The sequence below is a fragment of the Macaca fascicularis genome, chromosome 16, assembly GCF_037993035.2.
Source record: "Macaca fascicularis isolate 582-1 chromosome 16, T2T-MFA8v1.1".
Lineage (NCBI taxonomy): Eukaryota > Metazoa > Chordata > Mammalia > Primates > Cercopithecidae > Macaca > Macaca fascicularis.
In genome coordinates, this window is record NC_088390.1 from 40,586,910 (window position 1) to 40,609,295 (window position 22,386).

Genomic DNA, 22,386 nt, shown 5'->3' on the forward strand with positions numbered 1-22,386 from the left:
GGCCAACATGGTGAAACCCTGCCTCTACTAAAAATACAAAAATTAGCTGGGTATGGCGGCATGTCCCTGTAATCCCAGCTACTCGGGAGGCTGAGGCAGGAGAATCGCTTGAACCTGGGAGGCAGAGGTTGCAGTGAGCCAAGATTGTGCCATTGCACTCCAGCCTGGGCGACAACAGCAAGGCTTTATCTCAAAACCAAAACCAAAACAAATAGAAAGTATGAATCCTTAAAGACGACCAGCATTTAGAAATAAACAGGAAGAGATACCAGAGAAGGTAGCATAGAAAGAAGAGGCAGAAAGTAATTTGAGGAAAGAGCAGAGCACAGAGAGAAGGAGGATAAACAGTGGTAACTCGGCAGTGATTTCAAGTTGCATCCGAGCTATGAGGAATTCTTCATATTAGGTAATGAGGAAATCATTCATGGGATCACAAGAATTTCAGTTGAATGATAGGGGTGGAGGATAAATAACAACAGGTTATGGAGTTAATTGGAGGTGGAAATGGAGAGGCCCCCCATGTAGAGATCGATCATTCAAAAATGTTTCTCATGGAAAGAAAGAGAGAGAAGGGAATTGGTTGAAGGAAGATGAGATTAAGGGAAATGCATTTTCCCCCCAAGACTTGAGTGTGTCAGTTGGCAGAAGGGAAGGGAAGGGTGGAAACAAGATGGAAAAGGCATGAAGATAAAGGAAAGTCCCAGTTTCTGGAAGAAGCAGCAGGAAATCAAGGATCTAGATTGAACCATGACCCTCAACAGGAGTGAGCAGCTCTTCTGAGTCAGGAAGGAACAGCTGTGATCACGTGAAGATGGAGTTAAGTTTTGATATGAGCATGGGATGGGCATGGAGAGAATTCTTATCTCACAGTCTCTGCCTTCACTGGGAAGGAGGCTGTCTCCTAAGAATGCTGAAGCCTGAGATAGGAGCCCAAGATGCTAGGGGAAGGGTGAAGGTGTGGAATGCCACTGTGGAGTATGGCAGGGCCAAAGAACTAGGGGCACATTGCGGAACAGCAGCAGAACTGAGGAGTCTGTGGCATCTGTAGACCTCTTGTCCTCAAGGATATCCAGGCCTTCCAGCAAGTCCGACAGCCTGGGAGTGGTCAGGAATCAGGGGGAAGATGATCCAATGACCTGGGTTTGGGCACTGGCAGGTGAGGAGATAGAACTGTAGAAATGAGAGCATCTCTATGCTGGTAGGAGAGTGGTTAACACTGGGCTGGACTGGGGAGGAAAGGAAGCCAGGTAGGGGCTAGGGGACCTGGAGGAGCTGATGCAGTAGATTCAGAGTTGCTGAAGGGGAAGGAAGTAGAAGGCTGTGGTCAAAGGACTGGATTACTAAGTGGAACATTACAAAATGGAGAAGTTCAGGGAGATTACGAAGTCCAAAGGGTGGCCATGCAACAAGGCTGATATGAAGTGGTGATAAGTTCACTTGAAGAGGGACCCAGAGGAAATTAGAGAACTTAAATTCCCTAAACATTTCCTTCCCTTAACCTTCCGCTCATTACCAAGCCTTCCATTTACAGCGTGAGTGGATTTGGCCTTGAAAGGGGAGCCTTAAGATGAAAGGAAAGGAAAATAAGCGGGAGAAGAAAAGGCCTGGATTTCAAGGAAAAAAATACTTGGATGGTAGAGCATACAGAAGATTGGGCTGGGAGTGAGAACACATGAATTTAAATCCCAACCCCAATTTCTCTGTCTGTAAAACAAGAAAATGACACCAGTGTCACCTACATGGCAATGCCCTTCTGGGAGTCACATGATTTAATGAATCATAGAGTACACATAAGCGGTTGTGGTTTTTGGCGTCTCATGACCCACAATTTTAAAATCTTTCCTTGTTAACTGCACAGGTGTTCTAGAAGATATTCAGTAAAGATTTAAAATTAATGTTTATTGTCATGAAATCAGAATTGCATAATGGCAAGGCTGATGCTATAATTTTGGAATACAAATACATCCTAACTGCATTGGGAGCAGAACATGGGACAGACGTGGGCTAAGGTTATGCTAGAGCACTGAACTAGCCACAATAAATAAATATTTGTGTGTCACTGGTATAGTCCTTTTTGTCACTTCAGGGCCCAAATAGTTCATATCTCTCTCATTATGTTCATTTAATTCCCAGGTCTCCGGGTTGTCCATATTAGGAGGAAGTCTAGTAATTCATGTTTAAGCCCCCTCCCAACAGTACCCCAGAACCTTGAGGACCTATTCAGTCAAGCTGAGAAAGCTCTGCTGCTAAATTTCAAGTGAAGTGGAAGCTGGGTAACCTGACCCTCTTACCAGTGGCCAGGACTCCTGACTGCCATTGCTTCTGTCACTGTCCCCAGGGTACCTATGGATCACTGGCCTTACATTACCTAAAGATTTTCCTGTTCCTTGCTCTCACGGTACCTCCTCCAGCCTTGGCCCCAGTGTCATCCTTGGGCCCCTAGGTTTCAGCCTCTTCAGTTTGCACTTGCAGGTTTGGCTGCTGCTCTCAAAGCAGGGCTACTGCATCGACACGACAGGTGCAGAGGTCTTCCTGCCTCAATTGTCACCCACTGACTTCTCTGCCTTGGCCTTGAACTCAGTCGAGAAATCCAGTTGGAACCTCCCCAGACTCTCCGTGTCTAATAATTTTGGACTCAGAAGAAAAAGCCTCAATTTCTCTCCTCTCAGGAGGTCTCTTGGTCCTTGAGCAAATGTATCCATTTCTTCTCCTATCTCCAATCTTTAAGCACCCAAAGGTTTTTTTCTCCCTTTCTCCAGGACAATGAGTGCCCATTTACAAGTGCCTGTTTCTCTTTGAATAAGGTTTCTATAAACTAAGAAGTGTTCCCTAGGAACAAAAGTAACTGGCACTCCTGTTGGAAAATGTTAAGATCTAGGTCACTAGGTCACTTCCCCCAACAGACACATACACACACACACACACACACACACACACACACACACACAGCTTGTCTGCATTCTAGCACTGGCATTGACACTAACTCTATAATCCTGGGCAACTTTATCTCCCCATCTTACATTAAGTAGTGGTGCAGGGATTTTCAACTCTGGGATCTCTATGACACCTCCCAGCTCTGATTGTTTCTTAATTGACATAGTTATTGAGCACCTGATGCTAGGTGTTCATGCTGGTGATGCAGCAGGAAACTAGACAGACAAAAGTCCTTGCCCCACATTGTCTGACACCTACACGCCTGCTGTTCGGACTCCATTACAAACAGCTCCAAGGGGAACAGGGCACTTGTAAAATTTCTCTCATTGCCATGGCCACATCTGTGAGCAATAAATAAGTTGCAGAGTTGAATTATTTGGTAATGCTTTGTTGTGACTCCCTGCACTTAAGTCAGAGATGTATATGCTTTGGAAAACTATTTCCCCTGACCCATCTCCCTCCCTAGACAAATACTATTTGCATTTGTATCCAGCTTCCCTCTTCAGACTCTAATTTACAGTAAAGGCAAGAGGATTTTTGAATGGAGTCAGTGCTTCGCAATGTGGGGCTCCACCAGCTAGCTGACTGAAATCTTTAATAAAGAAGCCTTTTTAAGTGGCTGAAGTTTCCTCTTTTTGGCATGCAATATTTTGCAACCAAGAGGAAGAAACATATCCCCAAAGAAGAATCCATGTGGCCCCTGAAAATCACTCTCTCTGCTAGAGGCTCCCCACTCCCCAGTGCTCCCTTCAGCCCTGCCACTATCTCTCCTGCAGATGGAAAACGTGAGGACCTCACGGAACCAAAAGTCTTGCTGCTTTACTAATTTCCCTGTCTGACATTAAATCATCCTACAATTCAGATATCTAGGGGAAATGACTTGAGATTCTTTAACTGTTAATAATTAATTTAAATTATATTTAAGAACCTACTACATGAAAGATTCTGTACCAGGTGCTGGGGTCCAGCATGGGCAAAGGCCTCAAGGTGGAATGGAGCTATGGTGTGTTCTAGAAGCAGAGAGTGGGGCTGAGGGTGACATGAGGTGAGGAGACAGAAGAGGGCCTGGCAGGGTGGGATCTTCTGGTGAGAGCTGGCTGCTGTGTGAGGAGCTGAGGCCCTGGCTTGATTCTGGGGTTACCTTCTTTGACCTTCACCTTGTTGTCATGGGCAGACAGAATGGGGATAAAAAAAGTTTAGGAAATGAAAACATCCCTATGCATTATATAATAAAGATGGCCAACACATTTTCATAGCAAGAAATAACAGCAGAAACTTGCAGTGGGCCTCAGGACTACAGGAATCCAATGCCCAGAACTGACGTGTGCCCTGGGACATCCCCTAAGAAGGCATGCCACGAGCCCTCAGACTGACACAGCTCTTCACAAGTTGCTTACAGAGCACTCTTGGTTTACTAATTCATACAAGTCTTATGACAAGGTCAGAAGCAGCTGTCTTATTAATCCCCTTTGATAGAAGAGGCCCAGAGAGGTCAAGGGACTTGCTCAAGGCCACACAGCTAGAAAGAGGCAGAGCCAGACCTCTGGCTCTGGTGTTCTGACACCACCCGGGGCTCCTTCTGTTATTTCAGGCTACCTCTTCTTTCTCTTCCGTCTTCTCTTCTCTTTCTCTTCCCTCTTATTTCTTTCTTCTTATCTGCCTGTACTTACTCCTGTTGGTGCCTCCCAGCTCAGCCAGCATAGCCCTCTCTTCAAATACCCTATGCTTCATTCTGGGGTCCCAAACACTGTCTGACAATCATCTGAAGGGGCTGTGGGAGGACATAGAAAAAATACAGCTTTACATAGAAAAAAAATGCAGATCGTAGCCAGGCGCAGTGGCTCATGCCTGTAACCCCAGCACTTTGGGAGGCCAAGGCAGGTGGATCACCTGAGGTCAGGAGTCCGAGACCAGCCTGGCCAATGCAGTAAAGCCCCATCTCTACTAAAAATATAAAAATTAGCCAGGCGTGATGTCACTTGCCTGTAATCCCAGCTACTTGGGAGGCTGAGGCACGGGAACCTCTTGAATCCCGGAGGCGCAGGTTTCAGTGAGCACAGATAGTGCCACTGCACTCCAGCCTGGGCGACAGAGTGAAACTCTGTCTCAAAAAAATAAAATAAAATAAAAAATGCAGACTGTGATTCAGCAGGTCTGAGTTGAAGCCCAGAACTCTCTGATAAATTCAATGGCACTTAACTACTTGGAGGTCATGGATGCCTTTGCTAATCTAACAGAAGCTGTAGACCCTCTCTCCAGAAAAATGCACAATAACATAAATGTGGAAGACAACTCCTGATGGAGTTGTCTGGAAGCCTATCCAAGAGCCACAGACAAGAGTCCTGGTCTGGACAAAATGAGCTGCTCACTATTTTCCCACCTGGCCAACATTTCCTATCCAAGGACAAACGTTAAGGTTGTTCTAACAGAGCCGTGCACCAGCAGCAATAGCATCACCTGGGAACTGGTTAGCAATGCAGAACCTCAGGCCCACCCAAACCTACAGAGTCAGAATCTCTACTTTAGCAAAATCCTAAGGAGATGGTAAGCATGTTACAGTTTGCAACCTATATGTTTGCTCCAAATGTGACCCCTCCTCCACCCAACGATCACCCGAGGTTCACAAATCTGCCCAACTTTTGAGCCCATCTTAAATGTACCAACACAAACCTTCCCTGGGCCCCCTCAGCTGGGACTCACAGCTCTGTATCTTTCTGGTTAATGCAATTATTCTGTTCCTTCAGATGACCCCAGCACCAGTGCTAAAGGAGTCAACAAAAGGCTATTGTCAAAAAAGTGTTTCTGTCTCCACTCCATCTGATCTCTGTTTCCCTAAGACCTGCCCGTCCCCCTGTCCCAGTTTGGCACCTTGACCCCCTCATCACACTGCTCAGGCCACCTAGTACAATGCAAGCCCCAAATGAGGAAAGCATTTTCTTCCCCAATGTGTAACACAAAAGTGCTGTAGAGTGGCTCATGCTGCCTTTAGCCTAAGAAATTTCTTAGCTCCTACCCACCACCCACATCAGCCTCCTCCGCTAGGGCCCAGGTGCTAATCTGTGAGGGCCGGCTCAGAAGATAATCTGAAGAACAAGCCTCTTGCTTCCTCAGGCATCACTACTATTCACCACCATTACCCCCACCCACCAACTCAGGCCACTTCTCTTTCTGTTCCCACATGCTATGCCCATCGCCACCCCTATTCCCATGCTCAGGAATATTCTTGGCTACTTCATGCAGTTAGACTAGAGGCAGATCCAATCCAGAAAGCAAGAAATCTTAGATGCTGGAAGCTTGGGGTCAGATTTATTCCTAAATTCAGTCCTACTTTCCATGGATTCTTACTTTAGCATCTCTTCTGAAAAGGAAGCATCATGTCTGATTCACTTCTCCCTCCCTGTGCAATCCTCTACCTGGTGCTCTGCACAGGGTATGTGCTAATGCTATGAATGTTATAATAAAGAGACAGTGCAGTAGATGACAAAGGGCACTACATTGAGAGCCCAGAAATAAGCAAACCAGCACAAATATAGCCATTCGTCTTCTATCTCACCATGGGCCTGTCACTACCCTGTTCATGGTCTCAGTCTCCCCACCAGAGAAACAGGTAGATGGTCTCTAAAGTCTCATCCATTTTCTGATATTCTGTGAAAAATTAAAGGAGGATTTTCATCCTTGAAAGGAAAGGGATTGCAGAGTAGCAGCCCTGGGAAAATGGGCTGCGTTCTACCTGGAGCTGAGCTAAGAATGAACCTGGAGGAGAGGCCTTGAAGGGGGTTGTCTAGAAAAGATGTGGTGAGGGCAGAGCTACGGTGCATCTCTCTTGAAGGCTGAGCGAAGGGAGCACCAGCAAGGGAGCCTGCACTAAGTGGGAAGGGACAAGTGAACTGCAGAAGTTGGTGGGGGCCCAGGCAGTGGCTTCAGATCTTTCTTGAGAGCTCACTTTAACTTCCTGTTTTTTTCACCCCTGACATTGAGTGGGAGTCTGCAGCGATGACCAAAGTACATGCAGAGGATCGTGTTGGTGGAGTCAGACCCCGGGAGGAATGAAGAAAGCATTATTCACCGAGAGGAACTTTTCCATTCCTTATCTATGAGTTGATGGAGAGGAGGCCCTGGGGTAACTGGGGATTCTGGACAGCATCAGAGCATTGACCCTCACTTTCTCTGTAGCCCCTCTGGGGGCCTTTCCCTTGTGTGTCCCCAAGCGAGAGCCCAAACCAGACTTGTGCCAGAACCCAACCAGGCTTGTGCCGAGATGTTCCCAGCACAGCCCCACGTGAGAGCTCCCTGGCTCCGGGCCCAGCATCTGGAATGCAGGCTCCAGCCAAATGCATTCTCTTCTACGGGATTTGGGAACTTCCAAAGCTGCCTCAGAGTGGGAATTTCCACTCATTTCTCTCACCCCGGCACTGACCTCCCAGCTGGGGAGGGCATCTTTTCTTGACAGAACAGAAGTGGGAGGCAGACAGCTATCACTTTCCAGAAGACTTTCTTTTCTGATTCACACCCTTTCACCTTACATGTGTTTACTATCTGGTATTTGCAAAGGCAAAGTCCCTTTCCAGAGATGACGACTCCTCCCTGAAGTAGGGACATGCTTCCAACACTCAGAAGCCTGTCTAAACACTCAGCCAGCAAAGCTGGGAAGTTTTTCTCTGTGACCACGGCCTAATTAGCCTCTTTCTCTGGATTGTGGCTTTGCCAGATAAAAAGAAGTGGCCATGCGACAGGATGTCTGTAAGCCCATTGATCCTGGAATTCTATGAGTGATGTTGATGTGGCTAAGTCAGGAGAGGCTTGTTTAAAGATCTCAGCATCTTTCAGCTTGTTAACCTAGAGAAAACCTGAAGCATGATTGGATTTTAAAGGGAAATGGAATGCAGTTCGCCAAGTTCATGGTAAAGGAGGCACTAACAGATTAGAGAGAGGTTTCCCTTGATATGAGGAAAACTTCTTGGAAGATGAGGTGAGAGGGTCTAGGAAGAAATCCCTACACAAAGTTGCACAGTCTCTAGTCCTGGAAACATTTTATTCATTGGATGAGAATGGATTGAGGCATGAGCAGAGGACTGAGCCAAACACAGAGACGTTTCAACACTGGTTGGAGAGAAAAGGGGTAACTAGTGAGATTCAGGCAGAACGAGAATAAGGCTCCTCAAGAGGTACAAGCGAAGCAGGGTTCAAGTTGATTTGTTCTCTCTTCACCCTGCCTTTTCGTAATTCGACCAGAGTCTGAAATGGCCACTCCATAGAGTCTCTGCTCTGGGATTCTCCAAGAAACCAATATCCATCATGAGACATCAAGTCTAGTCCCAGGAAGAAGAGATTCTGGAATCGGAATGTCCTGGGTGGGAGTCTCAGCCACATCTACTATTCTGTCTGAGTTCCTAGACAAATAACTTCAGTTTTAACCTAATGAAAGCTGGGTTGGTTGGAGGACTAAGCAGGCAGTGCTGGAAAGTATGTCAGCACCATACCTGACTCCCGGAATGCACTCAACAATGCCATTACTGACCATTTACTACGAATAAAACCGTCATTTGTTGAATACAACCCATTTCTTTTTACAAGTGTAGTGACAAGTGTTTTCTTCCAAGAAACCCCATGTATTTATAGACATTGCCTCAGTGACCCATTATGAAACAACAGTCACTAGTCTTTGCATGCCCATTGGGCAAGGGCACCACGAGGCTCAGGAGGAGGCAGTGGGCTGGGAGAATCGAGAGATCAGAATTTTAAACTCAGCTCAGCCATTTACATGCCTCAAGTACTCCTATCACATTTGTAAGAAAAAAGAGTTCACTGAAATGAATTCCAAGGTCTTTGGGTTTTTATTAGTATGCTTCTGTAGTTTCTGAGGAAATCTAAGGCAAAACTGAAGAATGAAGCCAGGCTTTCCAGTTCCCGAAATACTCCTCCTCTGCTTACTCATGTCGTCTGGAAATCAAGAAGGAAGCCGGGGGAATAGTTGCCATAACCAGGGATGAACTTCTTGTCCACTGCTGCCTGCTATGCTAGCAACAGCCTCGTAACTCGTAATCACTTAGCCATGAGGAATGTTTCTAGACTCTCCTTTAGCTGTCTGCCCATTAGGAAGATGCTGAGGACAAAGAGAGGACCCAAGCAGGCAACTAGTTGGAGGACTTGTGCACGTTTCCTTCCAGCAGTATGTCACAGAGGTGGTAGCCCACTTGGGACAGGGCTGCCTGGGTTCTCCGCTCGAGGGGACCTTGAGCAGGCTATTTAACCTTTCTGTGCCTCGATTGCCTGATCTTACCTGATCTATAACATAGAAATTAGCAATCTCTACTAGATAAAGTTGGGGAATTTACAGACTTAATGTTTGTAAACGGCTGAGGATATTCCTGGCAGAGTAAGCACTCTGTGAGTATGACACCAGCATTTCTTCTGTAGCACTACATGATGTCTATGGCTTTGTCCAAGTCTGAAACCCTAGAACTCTTAGAATTCCGTTCAATGTTTACACAATCCTACAGTTCTGCTAGGCTTCTATTGTGCTACTATCCTGCATCTGAATGAGCAAATGGATTTAATGCATTGTCAGGGAGCCCGCCAAAGCTTGAGAGCTCCTTCCTGGCTGGGAGGCCCCTTGGACTGTGGCATGAAGGTAAGCTGGCAGCGAGCCTGACATGCTTTCATCTAGTTTCCTCGCTTCCTTCCTTTTCTGCAGTTTTCACTTCAGAGAAAGCGGAATCCTTAAAAATAGTCCTCTTAGTTCACATCTGTGGTCAGTCTGTGCTTAATGGCACCCCATCCTCCCCATTTGCTCATTTGGTCTCAGCAGTGAATGGAAAAAGTGTCTTGTCCTGACCCACTGCTTCCCTTTCCTACTTCCTGGAAATCCCCAGGACGCTGCATTTGCTCAGCAGATTTAACAGCCCACTTATTATTCATGGAAGATCCCTCCTCCTGCTTGACTCCACCCTCTCTCTCCCTCTGCCTGCTTTCAATAAAAGGCAGAGACAGCAGCCAGAGGAACAGAGAGGCTGAGACTAACCCAGAAACATCCAGTTCTCAAACTGAAGCTTGCACCCTCACCTCCAGCATGAAAGTCTCTGCAGCACTTCTGTGCCTGCTGCTCATAGCAGCCACCTTCAGCCCCCAGGGGCTCGCTCAGCCAGGTAAGGCCCCCTCTTCTCCTTGAACCACATTGTCCTCTCTCTGAGTTATCATGGACCATCCAAGCAGACGTGATACCCACAGTCTTGCTTTAACGCTACTTTTCCAAGATAAGGTGACTCAGAAAAGGACAAGGGGTGAGGCCAACCACACAGCTGCTGCTGTGCAGAGCCTGAACTAGAATTCCAGCTGTGAACCCCAAATCCAGCTCCTTCCAGGATTCCATCTCTGGGACACACTCAGCACAGTTACTCTCCCAGCTGCTTCCAGCAGAGTTTGGGGATCAGGGTAATCAAAGAGAGGGTGGGTGTATAGGCTGTTTCCAGACACGCTGAAGACCCAGAATCTGGTCTGTGCTTCATTCACCTTAGCTTCCAGAGACAGTATCAGGGAAACTCATGACGGGGTATAGACTATTCAGAGCCTAAAAGGAGACTCATGGCGGTGCTCCCCAGCTGTTCTTCCCTGGCGCTGGTCATCTGGATTATTGGTCCATCTTAATGGCACTTGTAGGTATTATCTGGCTTTAACAGCCCCTCCTCTCTGTCTATTATCAATGTTATATACCTGTTTTACATCATAGGAAACTGAGTCATTGGGTCAAAGATCACATTCTAGCTCTGAGGTATAGGCAGAAGCAATGGGATTTAATGAGCTCTTTCTCTTCTCCTGCCTTCCTTTTGCTTTTTCCTCAGGACTCTTTTCTGCTCTTAAGATCAGAATAATCCAGTCCATCCTAAAATGCTTTTTCTTTGTGGTTTATTTTTCAGATGCAATCAATGCCCCCGTCACTTGCTGCTATAACTTCACCAATAGGAAGATCTCAGTGCAGAGGCTGGCGAGCTATAGAAGAATCACCAGCAGCAAGTGTCCCAAAGAAGCTGTGATGTGAGTTCAGCACACCAACCTTCCCTGGCCTGAGGTTCTTCCTTGGGGAGCAAGGGACAAGCCTCATAAACCGAGAGTTAGAGAGTGCACTGTTTACCTTAATATACAAAGGTTCCCAATGGGAAAACTGAGGCACCAAGAGAAAAAGTGAACTCCAACATCACTCTCCACCTGGGTGCCTATTCAGAACACCCCAATTTCTTTAGTTTGAAGTCAGGATGGCTCCACCTGGACACCTATAAGAGCAGTTTGCCCTGGGTTCCCTCCTTCCACCTGCCTTCCTCCTCTAGTTCCCATGGCAGCCCATTGGTGCAGAATGGGATGCAATTCTAGGCCAAAATTGCAGAGGAACTTCATCTAACTCTGTCCTCCCTCCCCACAGCTTCAAGACCATTGTGGCCAAGGAGATCTGTGCTGACCCCAAGCAGAAGTGGGTTCAGGATTCCATGGACCACCTGGACAAGCAAATCCAAACTCCGAAGCCTTGAACACTCACTCCATAACCCAAGCATCTGCAGCTAATTTATTTTCCTCTAGTTTTCCCCTGTTTTATTTTATTATAATGAATTTTGTTTGTTGATATGAAACATTCTGCCTTAAGTAATGTTAATCTTATTTAAGTTATTGATGTTTTTATTTTGTCTTTTGTAGTACTAGTGTTTTCTAGATACGGAAACTTGGGGAAATTGCTTTTCCTCTTGAACCACAGTTCTATCCCTGGGATGTTTTGAGGGTCTTTGCAAGAATCATTAATACAAAGAATTTTTGTTTTAACATTCCAATGCATTGCTAAAATATTATTGTGGAAATGAATATTATGTAACTATTACACAAAATAAATATATTTTTGTACAAAACCTGACTTCCAGTGTTTTCTTGAAGGAAATTACAAAGCTGAGAGTATGAGCTTGGTGGCGACAAAGGAACATGATTTCAGAGGGTGGGGCTCACATTTTGAAGGAGTGGGAATGTGGATTGGCCCCGGTCTTCTCCACTGGGTGGTCTCCTCTGAGCATCCATAAAAGAATCTTTATGTCAGGCCAGTTAGGCATTAAAACACCACCCTTCCAGTCTTCAACATCAACTGCCCAGATCCCAATGACCCTGGTCACCTATTTAGCAAGAGCCCAACCCCCATTCCTTTTCTCACAGACCCAGACCCCTGCATGCAATTCTTCCCATAACATATCACAACTGCCCGCTAACTGAGCTACCCACTCCCAATCTGTACCTCTCCAATTAATCCCCCAACCTGGAGTAATACAGACACTGTCAATATTAGGAAATAAAGAAAGACTTAATCACCATAGATAAGATGATTAGATTGAAGTTTCATAGAGATGATGAGACTTGAACTCATTCTTTAGGAATGAATAAGGCTTTTCCAGAAAAATTATAGGATCATTAAGAAAGGAAAAAGAAGAGTGGGAGCAAATACCTGGAGGTAGAAATGGTGATGATGTATACATCAAGGAGGGAGAACACCAATGAATCAGATGGTAATTTGGGCCCATACCAACGTCAAGGGATGACAATTTAGAAAGGAAGGTTGAGTCAAGGGATTTGAATGTTAGGGTGAAGAGTTAGTACTCAACTTTGTAGGTTTAAAGGAAACGTTGAGAATCTTCAGTCCAATGAGGAGGGATGTGCCATGTTTAGAGATTCAGAGATAAGTTTCAGGAAATATAACTTGCTGATTTTACACATACACAGAGAAACAGGGACTAGTGAGAAGCTATTGCCATGGTCCAAGCAAGAGATGATGAAGGCCTAAATATGGAGCCCAAGAGGCAGCATTGGAGAATAATGAACTATGCAGGGTGAAATGCTGCATGTTGTAAATGGAGCAGAAAGACCTGTGACTTCAGATACGAAAACCTCATCTTCAAACCACATTTTAAGGCGGCAGCTTCCCTGAAACCAGAATGTGTTACCCTCCATTACTATCCCCCCATCCCAATCTCAGGAGCCTGGAATCATCCATTTAAACAGATGAGCCTCCTTTTCCTAAATATCCACTTAATGTGTTTACTCCTTTGCATGATATTTGTCCCACCTGTGAAGCATTTGGCCTGTTTGGGCACCCACACCATCCCAACACTCAGGAAAGCAGATGTCTTGCTCTATTGAATAAACTGCATGGTTGTCAACTTCCCAATCTGGTGGGGAAATGACTACTGTGTCAAGCTAGAGCAGGCAGTGCTTTTGGCAGCATGAGGTGCTAGGGACAACTTTGACCGGCAAGAAGCACACTCAGGTTCTCACCCCAGATCCAGCACTGACTCGCTTTGTCAGCCAGGACAGGTCAGATATTCTGAGCCTACATCGATAACACAGGGATGATAATGTGTTACAAATAGGAACCTAGAGGAAGTTAGGTTCCCTTCCAGATCTGGGAGCACATCTCTTGGAAAACTTCCACTTCTACTAACTGGAGTTGCAGAGGGAGAGAGGGGATTCTGCTTCTACATTCCTGGGCCAGTCCAGGGTCCCTGAATCAGACTATGGAATCCCTTCAAAGCTCCAAGTATCCTGATACATCAGTCAGCAGACAATTTATTGACAGCTATTTAGAAAACTCACTGACCCTCACTCCAGGTCAAGCAGCCTTCCCTGCCTCTCCTCTACCCCTACATTCCCTGGCCTTGATCATCAATCAGGAGTGAAATCTCAAATTGCAGTAGATGCCAAGAGGCAAAAAGAGAATAGAATGCAAACAAATGAGACCTCATCATAAGGCTTCTGAGGAGCAGCCCTGTGACGCCAGGCAGATTTGATGCAGACAGTGTGGAAGGAGAGGAGGCAGACAAAGAGGGGATCCACGTGCTCAAACCCCAAATTAATCTGCTTACATTCCCTTTGCAGGTCACATCTCTTCATTTTCAGGAAATCTTGACTCATACTCTTTTCCACCCAAGCATGGAATTCCTTGCTCCTTGCATGATGAAACTGAACACAGGGCATTGGCAGTGGTGAGACTCTGTTTTAGAAGAGAGTGCCAAGTGCAATGCATTCCTTTCCTGTTGCTGTCAACAGTTAGTTCCAGGAAATCTATGGTTTTTATATCATGCTCAAAATTCTCCCAGTTTCTGCTTGTTATTCAGATCCAAAGCCATGTCCACATCTGTAGGTGTTAGTTACAGAAGCACCATATTTCCAGGTACCAAAATCTGTATTAGTTTCTTACTGTTACTATAACAAATTACCATAAGCTTAATGGCTTAACACAACAAAAATACATTGTCTTATAGTTCTGGAGGTCAGAAGTGATAATGGGTCCATAGGGCTATATTCATTCCTTCCAGAGGTTCTAGGGGAGAATCCATTTTCTTGCCTTTTTCCAACTGCTAGAGGCTACCTGAATTCCTCAACTCATGTCTCTTCCTGTATCTTCAAAACCTCTCTCTCTCTCTCTCTCTCTCTCTCTCTCACTCCTTTTCTTTCATAGTCACATCTTGTCTCTGACTCTGACCTTCCTGCCTTCATCATGAAAGGTGATTATATTGTGATTATGCTGAGCCCATCTGGATAATCCAGGATAACATCTTCATCTCAAGATTCTTAAGTTAATCACATTTATAAAATTTATTTTGCTATGTCAGGTAGCATACTTATAGAGCATAGGGATTCGATTAGGATGTAGGCTTTTTTTTTTTTTTTTTGGAAATGGAGTCTCACTCTATTGCCCAGGCTGGAGTGCAGTAGCACAATCTCAGCTCACTGCAACATCTGCCTCCTGGGTTCAAATGATTCTCCTGCCTCAGCCTCCCAAGTAACTGGGATTACAGATGTGCACCACCGCATCTGGCTAATTTTTGTATTTTTAGTACAGATGAGGTTTTACCGTGTTGGCCAGGCTGGTCTCAGGTGATCCACCTGCCTCAGACTCCCAAAGTGCTGGGATTACAGGTGTGAGCCACCTCGCCCAGCCACAAGGATGTGAGCATCTTTGGGAGGGGGACACTACTGAGACAATCACAGCCAGGAGCCAGGTGAAGATTTACAATAGGTAGTTGGACACTATGACCTAGGCTTTGAGATCTGTATCTGGTTTGGTAACTAAATTGTCAGGTAAACTTTTGCAAGTCACCTTTTATCTGTGGGTTCATAGGCTGTGGATTTAATTGGTGCATTAAATGCTTCCTAAGTGACCTAAGGTACATTAGAGTCACCTGAGGTCTTTCCAAAACATCATGACATCCTCAAAGATTCTGATTTAGAATGTCACAATGGGGGAAAGGTTCCTCTTCCCATTGGTGTATTTTATGAGTTCCTTAGAAGATGGATACTGGTGCACAGATGAGTTTGATGCCATGTGCTCCTCAGTTCTCTCATATTCAGGTCATTAGAGCTGACAGCCAGTCCTGGTAACCTCTGACTTGGGTTTTCATAATGTCCTCTATTCTGACCTAGCCTTGACCAATTTCCAATCAGGAACAAAAGGGAGCATAGAGTCCAGACATTTAGGACATTGTAAAGTTTGAAATACATCTGTTTCACCATCCCAGGCAGTGGGATGGAATTTTTAAAAATGATTTGAACAACAAAATATCCATAAAACCTTTCAGTTGGACAGAGTGGCTTCAGGAAGAGAGTGGGTTAACAATGTGGCATTCCCATTCTAGCCTGGGAGCCTGATCCTAAAAGACAGTTATGGGTCGGGTGTGGAGGAAGCACAGAAATATGCCAACCTCTACGAGTAGAAAGAGATTTTACATGTCTTTACTGGTAGATTGGAACAGTGCTAGTAATTTTTTGAGAAAATTATGTTGCCAGGAAAATCAGAAGCCAAGACTGAAAAAGCCTTTGACTATTCTATCTATAAAACAACTTCTGAATCTTCCATGAGGTAGAAACAAGCCATGATGGCCACTGAATGAGGGCATGTCCACTGAGTTCCAAGTACAGTGTGACCAAAGAGAAGAAATGGACAAGCAAGGGCCTCACAGAAGGTGGATCTGGGGACCTGGACAAGGAAGCCCTTCCTGCAAGTGAGATCAGAGTCCCTGTTCCTGTTCCAGTAAGAGGCCCTTTTGATGTCTACCAAGCAGTATATCAGAATTGCTACAAATCGGTCATTGCTGGGTGTCTCCCAGACTTCCTTGTCCAATGAGAATGTTTATTTTAAGCATCTTCTTCCTATTTCACCTTCTAAATGAGTGTTTAAATTGACCAGATAAATTGTTCATTTTAAAACAGTACTGTCAATGTTTCATTTGGAGGCCAGAAAATTCATTTCCATAAGACATCATTATCTCTTTTCTAAAGTTTTTAATTTTGAAAAATTTTGGTTAAAAAATGCATACCATGAAATGTATCATATTTACCATTTTTAAGTGCATACTTCAGTATTGTTAATGTTAATATACTTAACATTGTTGTAGAACAGATTTCCAGAATGTTTTCATCTTGTAAAACTGAAACTGCATGCCCATTAAACAATACCTGCTCATTTCTTCCGCTGCCCAGCCCCTGGCAACCACCATTCTACTTTCTTCTTCTATGAATTTAACTTACACAATATGTGTCTTTTGGTGAATGGTTATTTTATTTAGCACAATGTTCTCAAGGTTCATTCATCTAGTTAAGGCATGTGTCAACATTCCCTTACTTTTTAAGGTTGAATACTATTCCATTGCATGTATATACCACATTGTGTTTATCCATTCATTCAGTGATGGACAGCTGGATTGTTTCCATCTCGTGGTTATTGTGCATGATGCTGTTCTGAATGTGGATATGCAAATGTCTCTTCCAGATTCTGCTTTCAGTTCCTTTGGATATATACCCACAAGTGGGATTGCTGCATCATTTGGTAATCCTATTTTTATTTTTTAAAAGATCTACCGTATTGTTTCCATAGTAGCTGCACCATTTTACATTTCCACTAACAGTAAACAAAGGTTCCAGTTTTTTCACATCCTTGTCTTTGCTTGTTATTTTCTGTCTTTTTGATACTAGCCATCCTAATGGAGGTGAGGTGATATCTCCCTATGGTTTTGATTTGCATGTTTCTAGTATTAGTGATATTGAATATCTTTTCAGATGCATATTGGTCATTTGTATATCATCTTTGGAAAATGTATATTGAAATCCTTTGCCTATTTTTAACTGGGTTATTTGTTTTTTATTGTCGGCGCTGTAGAAGTTCTTTTTTTTCTTTTGAGAAAGAGTTTCACTTTGTTGCCCAGGATGGAGTGCAGTGGTGTGATCTCAGCTCACTGCAACCTCCGCCTGCCGGGTTCAAGAAATTCTCATACCTCAGCCTTCTGTGTAGCTGAGGTTACAGGCATGCACCATCATACTCAGCTAATTTTTTGATTTTTAGTAGAGACTGGGTTTCACTACTTTGGCCAGGCAGGTCTCTTAACTCCTAGCCTCAAGTGATCTGCCTGAATCAGCCTCCCAAAGTGTTGAGATTACAGGCGTCAGCCACTGTGCCCAACCTGAAATTCTTTATATATTCTAATGTTAACTCCTTATCAGTTACATGATTTGTGAATATTTTCTCTCATTTCATAGATTGACATCATTCTGCTCATTGTGCCCTTCAATACACAAAAGTAAACACATTTTTGATGTAATTCCATTTATCTATTTTTGCTTTGGTTGCCTGTGCTTTTGGTGTTATATCAGAAAAAGCAGCTGGGCGCGGTGGCTCACGCTTGTAATCCCAGCACTATTGGAGGCTGAGGCAGGCAGATCACTTGAGGCCTGGAGTTCGAGACCAGCCTGGCCAACATGGTGAAGCCCCGTTTCCACTAAAAATACAAAATTAGCCAGGCATGGTGGTGCATACCTGTAATCCCAGCTACTTGGGAGGCTGAGGGAGGAGAGTCACTTGAACCTGGGAAGCAGAGGTTGCAGTGAGCCAAGATCGTGCCATCGCACTCCAGCCTGGGCAAAAAGAGTGAAACTCCATTTCAAAAAAATTGTCAAATCCAATATCATAAAGATTTCCCCCTATTTTCTTCTAGGGGGTTTATAATTTTACATCTTGCATTTAGGTCTTTCATCCATTTTGAGTTGAATTTTGTATATGATATAATATAAGGCTCCAGCTTTTTTTTTTTGGAGACAGAGTTTCGATCTTGTTGCCCAGGCTGGAGTGCAATGACGTGATCTTGGCTCACTGCAACCTCCATCTCCTGGATTCAAGCTATTCTCCTGCCTCAGCCTCCTGAGTAGCTGGGATTACAGGCATGCACCACCACCCCAGCTAATTCTGTATTTTTAGTAGAGATGGGGTTTCTCCATGTTGGTCAGGCTGGTCTTGAACTCCAGACCTCAGTTGATCCACCCCCCTCGGCCTCCCAAAATGCTGGGATTACAGGTGTGAGCCACCATGCCCAGCAAGGGTCCAGTTTTAATCTTTTCATTTGGGTATCTAGTTTTCCCAGTATCATCTGTTTAGGAGACTGACCTTTCCTTACTGAGTGGTCTTGATATTCTTGTCAAAGATCATTTGACCATATACAAGAGATTTTATTTCTGGGCTCTCTATTCTATTCTATTGGTCTATATGTCTGTCTTTATGCCAATAACACATTATTTTGATTACTGTAGATTTGTAATATGTTTTGAAACTGATAAGATGAGACCTTCAAGTTTGTTTCTCTTTTTCAAAATTGTTTTTTACTATTTGGAATGATTTGATATTCTATGTGAATTTTAAGATGGATTTTTCTATTTCTGCAAAAATACCACTGGGATTCTGATAGGATTCCATTGAATCTGTACATTACTTGAGTAGCATTGTTAAGCTGTCAATATTAACAATATTAATTCTTCCAATTCATAAACCTAGGATGTCTTCTTATTTATTTGCATCTTCTTTAATTTTGGGCAATATTTTGTAGTTTTTGTTGTTCAAGTTTTTACTTCTAAATATTGATTAATGTCTAATATTTTATTCTTTTCAATGCTATTGTAAATGGAATTGTTTTATTAATTTTCTTTTCCAACTATTTATTGTTCATGTATATAAAATGTCTGATTTTTGTGTGTTGATTTGTTGTGTTGTATTTGTACTTTGCTGAATTCCTTTATTAGTTGTAACAGTTCTTTTGCATGTGTGAAATTTTCAGAGTTTTCTACACATAAAGTCATATCTTCTGGAAAGAGATAACTTTACTTCTTCCTTTCCAATTTAGATGACTTTTTTTCTTGTTTGGTTCAGATGGGTCCCATTCCAGTACTATATTTAGCAGAAACGACAAAAGCAAGAAAATGCTTTCAGTCTTTTTCTACTGCGTATGATTTTAACTGTGGGCTTTTCATACATGGACTTTACTATGTTGAGGTGGTTTCTATTTCCACACTATTTTCCTAGTTTGTTGGGTATTCTTATCATGAAAAGACATCGAATTTTGTCAAATGCTTTTTTGTCATGAATTGAGATTATAATGTAATTTTTGTTCTTCATTCTGTTAATGTGGCATATTTCATTGATTGGTTTTTGTATGTTGAATTATCCTTCCATTCCAGAAATAAATCCTACTTAGTGATAGTATATAATCCTTTTAATATGTTTTTGGATTCGGCTTGCTAGTGTTTTGTTGAAGATTTTTGCATTAATATTCATCAGGGATATTTGCTGGTAGTTTTCCTTTCTTGCAGTGCCTTTGTTCAACTTTGGTATCAGGGTAATCCCGGCCTTATATAGTAAGTTTGGAAGTGTTTCCTTCTCTTCAATATCTTGGAAGAGCTTGAGGAGTATTGGTATTAAATCTTCCTTAAATATGTGGTAGAATTCTCTAGAGAAGCCATCTGATCTTGAACTTTTCTTGCTTGAGAGATTTTTGATTACTGTTATAATCTTTTTACTAGTTATAAGTCTGTCATATTTTCTGTTTCTTAATAACCATGTCTTTCTAGGAATTTATCCATTTATTACAGGTTATTCAATAAGTTGGCATACAATTATTCATAGTATTCTCTAATAATCCTTTTTATTTCTGGGGCATCAATTGTGATTACATCAATGAAAGATGTAATCACATCTTTCATTTGTGATTTTCACTTGTGATTTTAGTTGAGTCTTCTCTCTTTTCTTCTTACGTAATCTAGCTAAGGATTTGCCATTTTTGTTGATCTTATCAAAACAACAATTCTTAGTATTGTTGATTTTTTTCTTCTGTTTCGTTTATCACTGCTCCATTCTCTATTATTTTCTTCTTTCTGCTAGCTTTGGGTTTAGTTTGTTCTTTTTCTAGGTTCCTCAAGGTATAAAGTTAGTTTGTTGATTTCAGATCTTTCTTATTTTTTAATGTAAGCACTTACAGCTATACACTTCCTTCTTAGCATTGCTTTCTCTGCACTACATAAGTTTTGTTATATCGTGTTTTTAACTTTTTATTCTGAACAAATTTTAGGCTTACAGAAAAGTTGCAAAAATAATACAGGGAGTTTCCTTATATTCCTGGCTCAGCTCCCCCTGACACTAACCTCATATTTTCTTCTTGTCTTGTAAACTTTGCTGTGTCTCTGCTCTATATATCTATGCAGTATGGCATCTGAGTCAAAGGGGCAACCTCATTTGAGTCATGTCATCCTCATATTTGAGGGATGGTGGAGGAATTAATGAGAATATTAACTTCCGCTCAGAGATGACATATGTGACTTCTGCTTACACCCAGTAGGGCAAAGTTAAATTACTGGTTGCACACAGAGAATGTCCTCACTGGGCTGAATGACCAAAATCCCACTAAGACCCAGAATAATTCTCATCTCAAGTTCTTGCAGGACTTCTAGGACTTTACCTAGGTCCCTTCTTTCTAAGATACTCATCTCCTTTCCTTATATCCAATGCAGTATTTCCTGAAAGTCAATCCCCCTTTCAATGTCTCAGTTTTGAAAAAACAAGACAGATTTAGGAACAACTTGTTCAGGAAGCTATTAGTATCAGTCTGAGTCCCTCCCTAGTATCTCTTCATCCACTACCCATCCTTATTTCCTAATGTTAATAATAATGACAGCTAGCACTTACTGAGCACTAACTGCATTCTGATTATTTTCATTTAACTTTTCATTTATTAACTCATTCTTCACAACAACCAAGAAAAGAAGTTACTTTTATTGTCTCTACTGTTACAGATGTGGAAACTGAAAAACAGATAGAATAAGTAGTTTGACCATGGTTATGCAGGAAAACCAGGCAATGATGCGGGCAACCATTTCTTAAGCATGTCGTTCAGCTGCCTCTCCTGGAACTGAGCAGCAAATGCCCTTCTCTGCCTCCTATTTTCTGAGACATTTTGGTCTGTGTTCAGATAACATAGAACAATGTGGCTCACAGGAAACCTCAGCCTATCAAATTAACACCTGACAAATGTAAGGTATGCATGGGACCATTACCTGAATCTGTGCTCATGGCAAACATTGCATTCCAGTCACAGCACCATGAACTTAAACTCAAAGCAAACCCTCACAATGCTCTCCAAGACATCTCTTTGGGCTGCCCTCACTAGTCAAAAGAGTTGATACCTGAGTAGCACCCTATAAAGTCTATCGTCTATGGTACACATAACAAAATAGAAGAGTGGTTACCTCCTGGCCCCTGGTGACCACTGTTCTATTTTCTGCTTCTATGAGTCTGACTATTTTACGTACCTCATATAAGTGGAATCATTCAATATTTGTCCCTTTGCAACTGACTAATTTCACTTAGCATAATGTCCTCAAGGTTCATCCACTTTGTCACAAATGGAAGGATTCCTTCTTTTTAAGGCTGAATAATATCCCATCGTGTGTATATACCATATATTCTTTATCCATTCATCTATTGATGGGCACTTATGTTGTTTTTATAACTTGACTGTTTTGAATAATGTAATTACAAACATGGGAATGTAGTGGCATGCCATATTAAAAATAGTGAAAGAAAAAAATCAATCAACAATTCTAGATAAGGCAAAGCTACCCTTTTCAAAAGTAAATAAGAAATGAAGACATTTCAGCCTTCCAAAAAATACTAAAGGGAGTTCTTCAGGCTAAAGCAAAAGTAATTCAAAGAAATAAAGAGCATTTGTAAAAGTAACTACATAAGTAAATATAAAAGACAGTATAAATACTTTTGTTTATTTGTTTAAAATTATTTTTTTCTTGTATCTTACTTAAAAGGCACATGCATAAAGCACTAGTTATAAATCTCTATTTAGGGGCACACAATGTATAAAGGTGTAATTTGTGACCATAACAATGTTAAGATGAGGACTGGGATGGAGCTATATAGGATCAAGTTTTATACACTATTGAAATTAAAATATTAATCTGAAATAGGTTGTTATAAATTATGATATTAATGATAGTCCCCAGGGTAGCCATTAAGAAAATAACTCAAACATATATAATAAAAATGGGAAATACAATGGTACAGTAGAAAATATTTATGGTTCATAAAGTAAAGTAGTAATTAAAAAG

The 22,386-nt window shown here is 42.6% G+C and overlaps 1 protein-coding gene across 1 annotated transcript; it reads left to right on the forward strand.

Annotated features, from left to right (window-relative positions):
* The first annotated feature begins 9,937 nt into the window (after positions 1-9,937).
* CCL2 (C-C motif chemokine ligand 2) lies at positions 9,938-11,822 on the forward strand. The gene is made up of 3 exons (XM_045375154.1): positions 9,938-10,079; positions 10,848-10,965; positions 11,348-11,822. Exons 1-3 carry the CDS (start codon positions 10,004-10,006, stop codon positions 11,451-11,453), a joined length of 300 nt encoding a protein of 99 aa, XP_045231089.1. The 5' UTR covers positions 9,938-10,003; the 3' UTR covers positions 11,454-11,822.
* The last annotated feature ends 10,564 nt before the right edge of the window (positions 11,823-22,386 follow it).

Excerpts from the sequence above, each read along its gene's own strand:
- CCL2 (XM_045375154.1), top strand. The coding sequence starts at position 10,004 with ATGAAAGTCTCTGCAGCACTTCTGTGCCTGCTGCTCATAGCAGCCACC. Across the intron at positions 10,080-10,847 it reads CCAGGGGCTCGCTCAGCCAG|ATGCAATCAATGCCCCCGTC; the intron begins GTAAGGCCCCCT and ends TTTATTTTTCAG. Across the intron at positions 10,966-11,347 it reads TGTCCCAAAGAAGCTGTGAT|CTTCAAGACCATTGTGGCCA; the intron begins GTGAGTTCAGCA and ends CCCTCCCCACAG.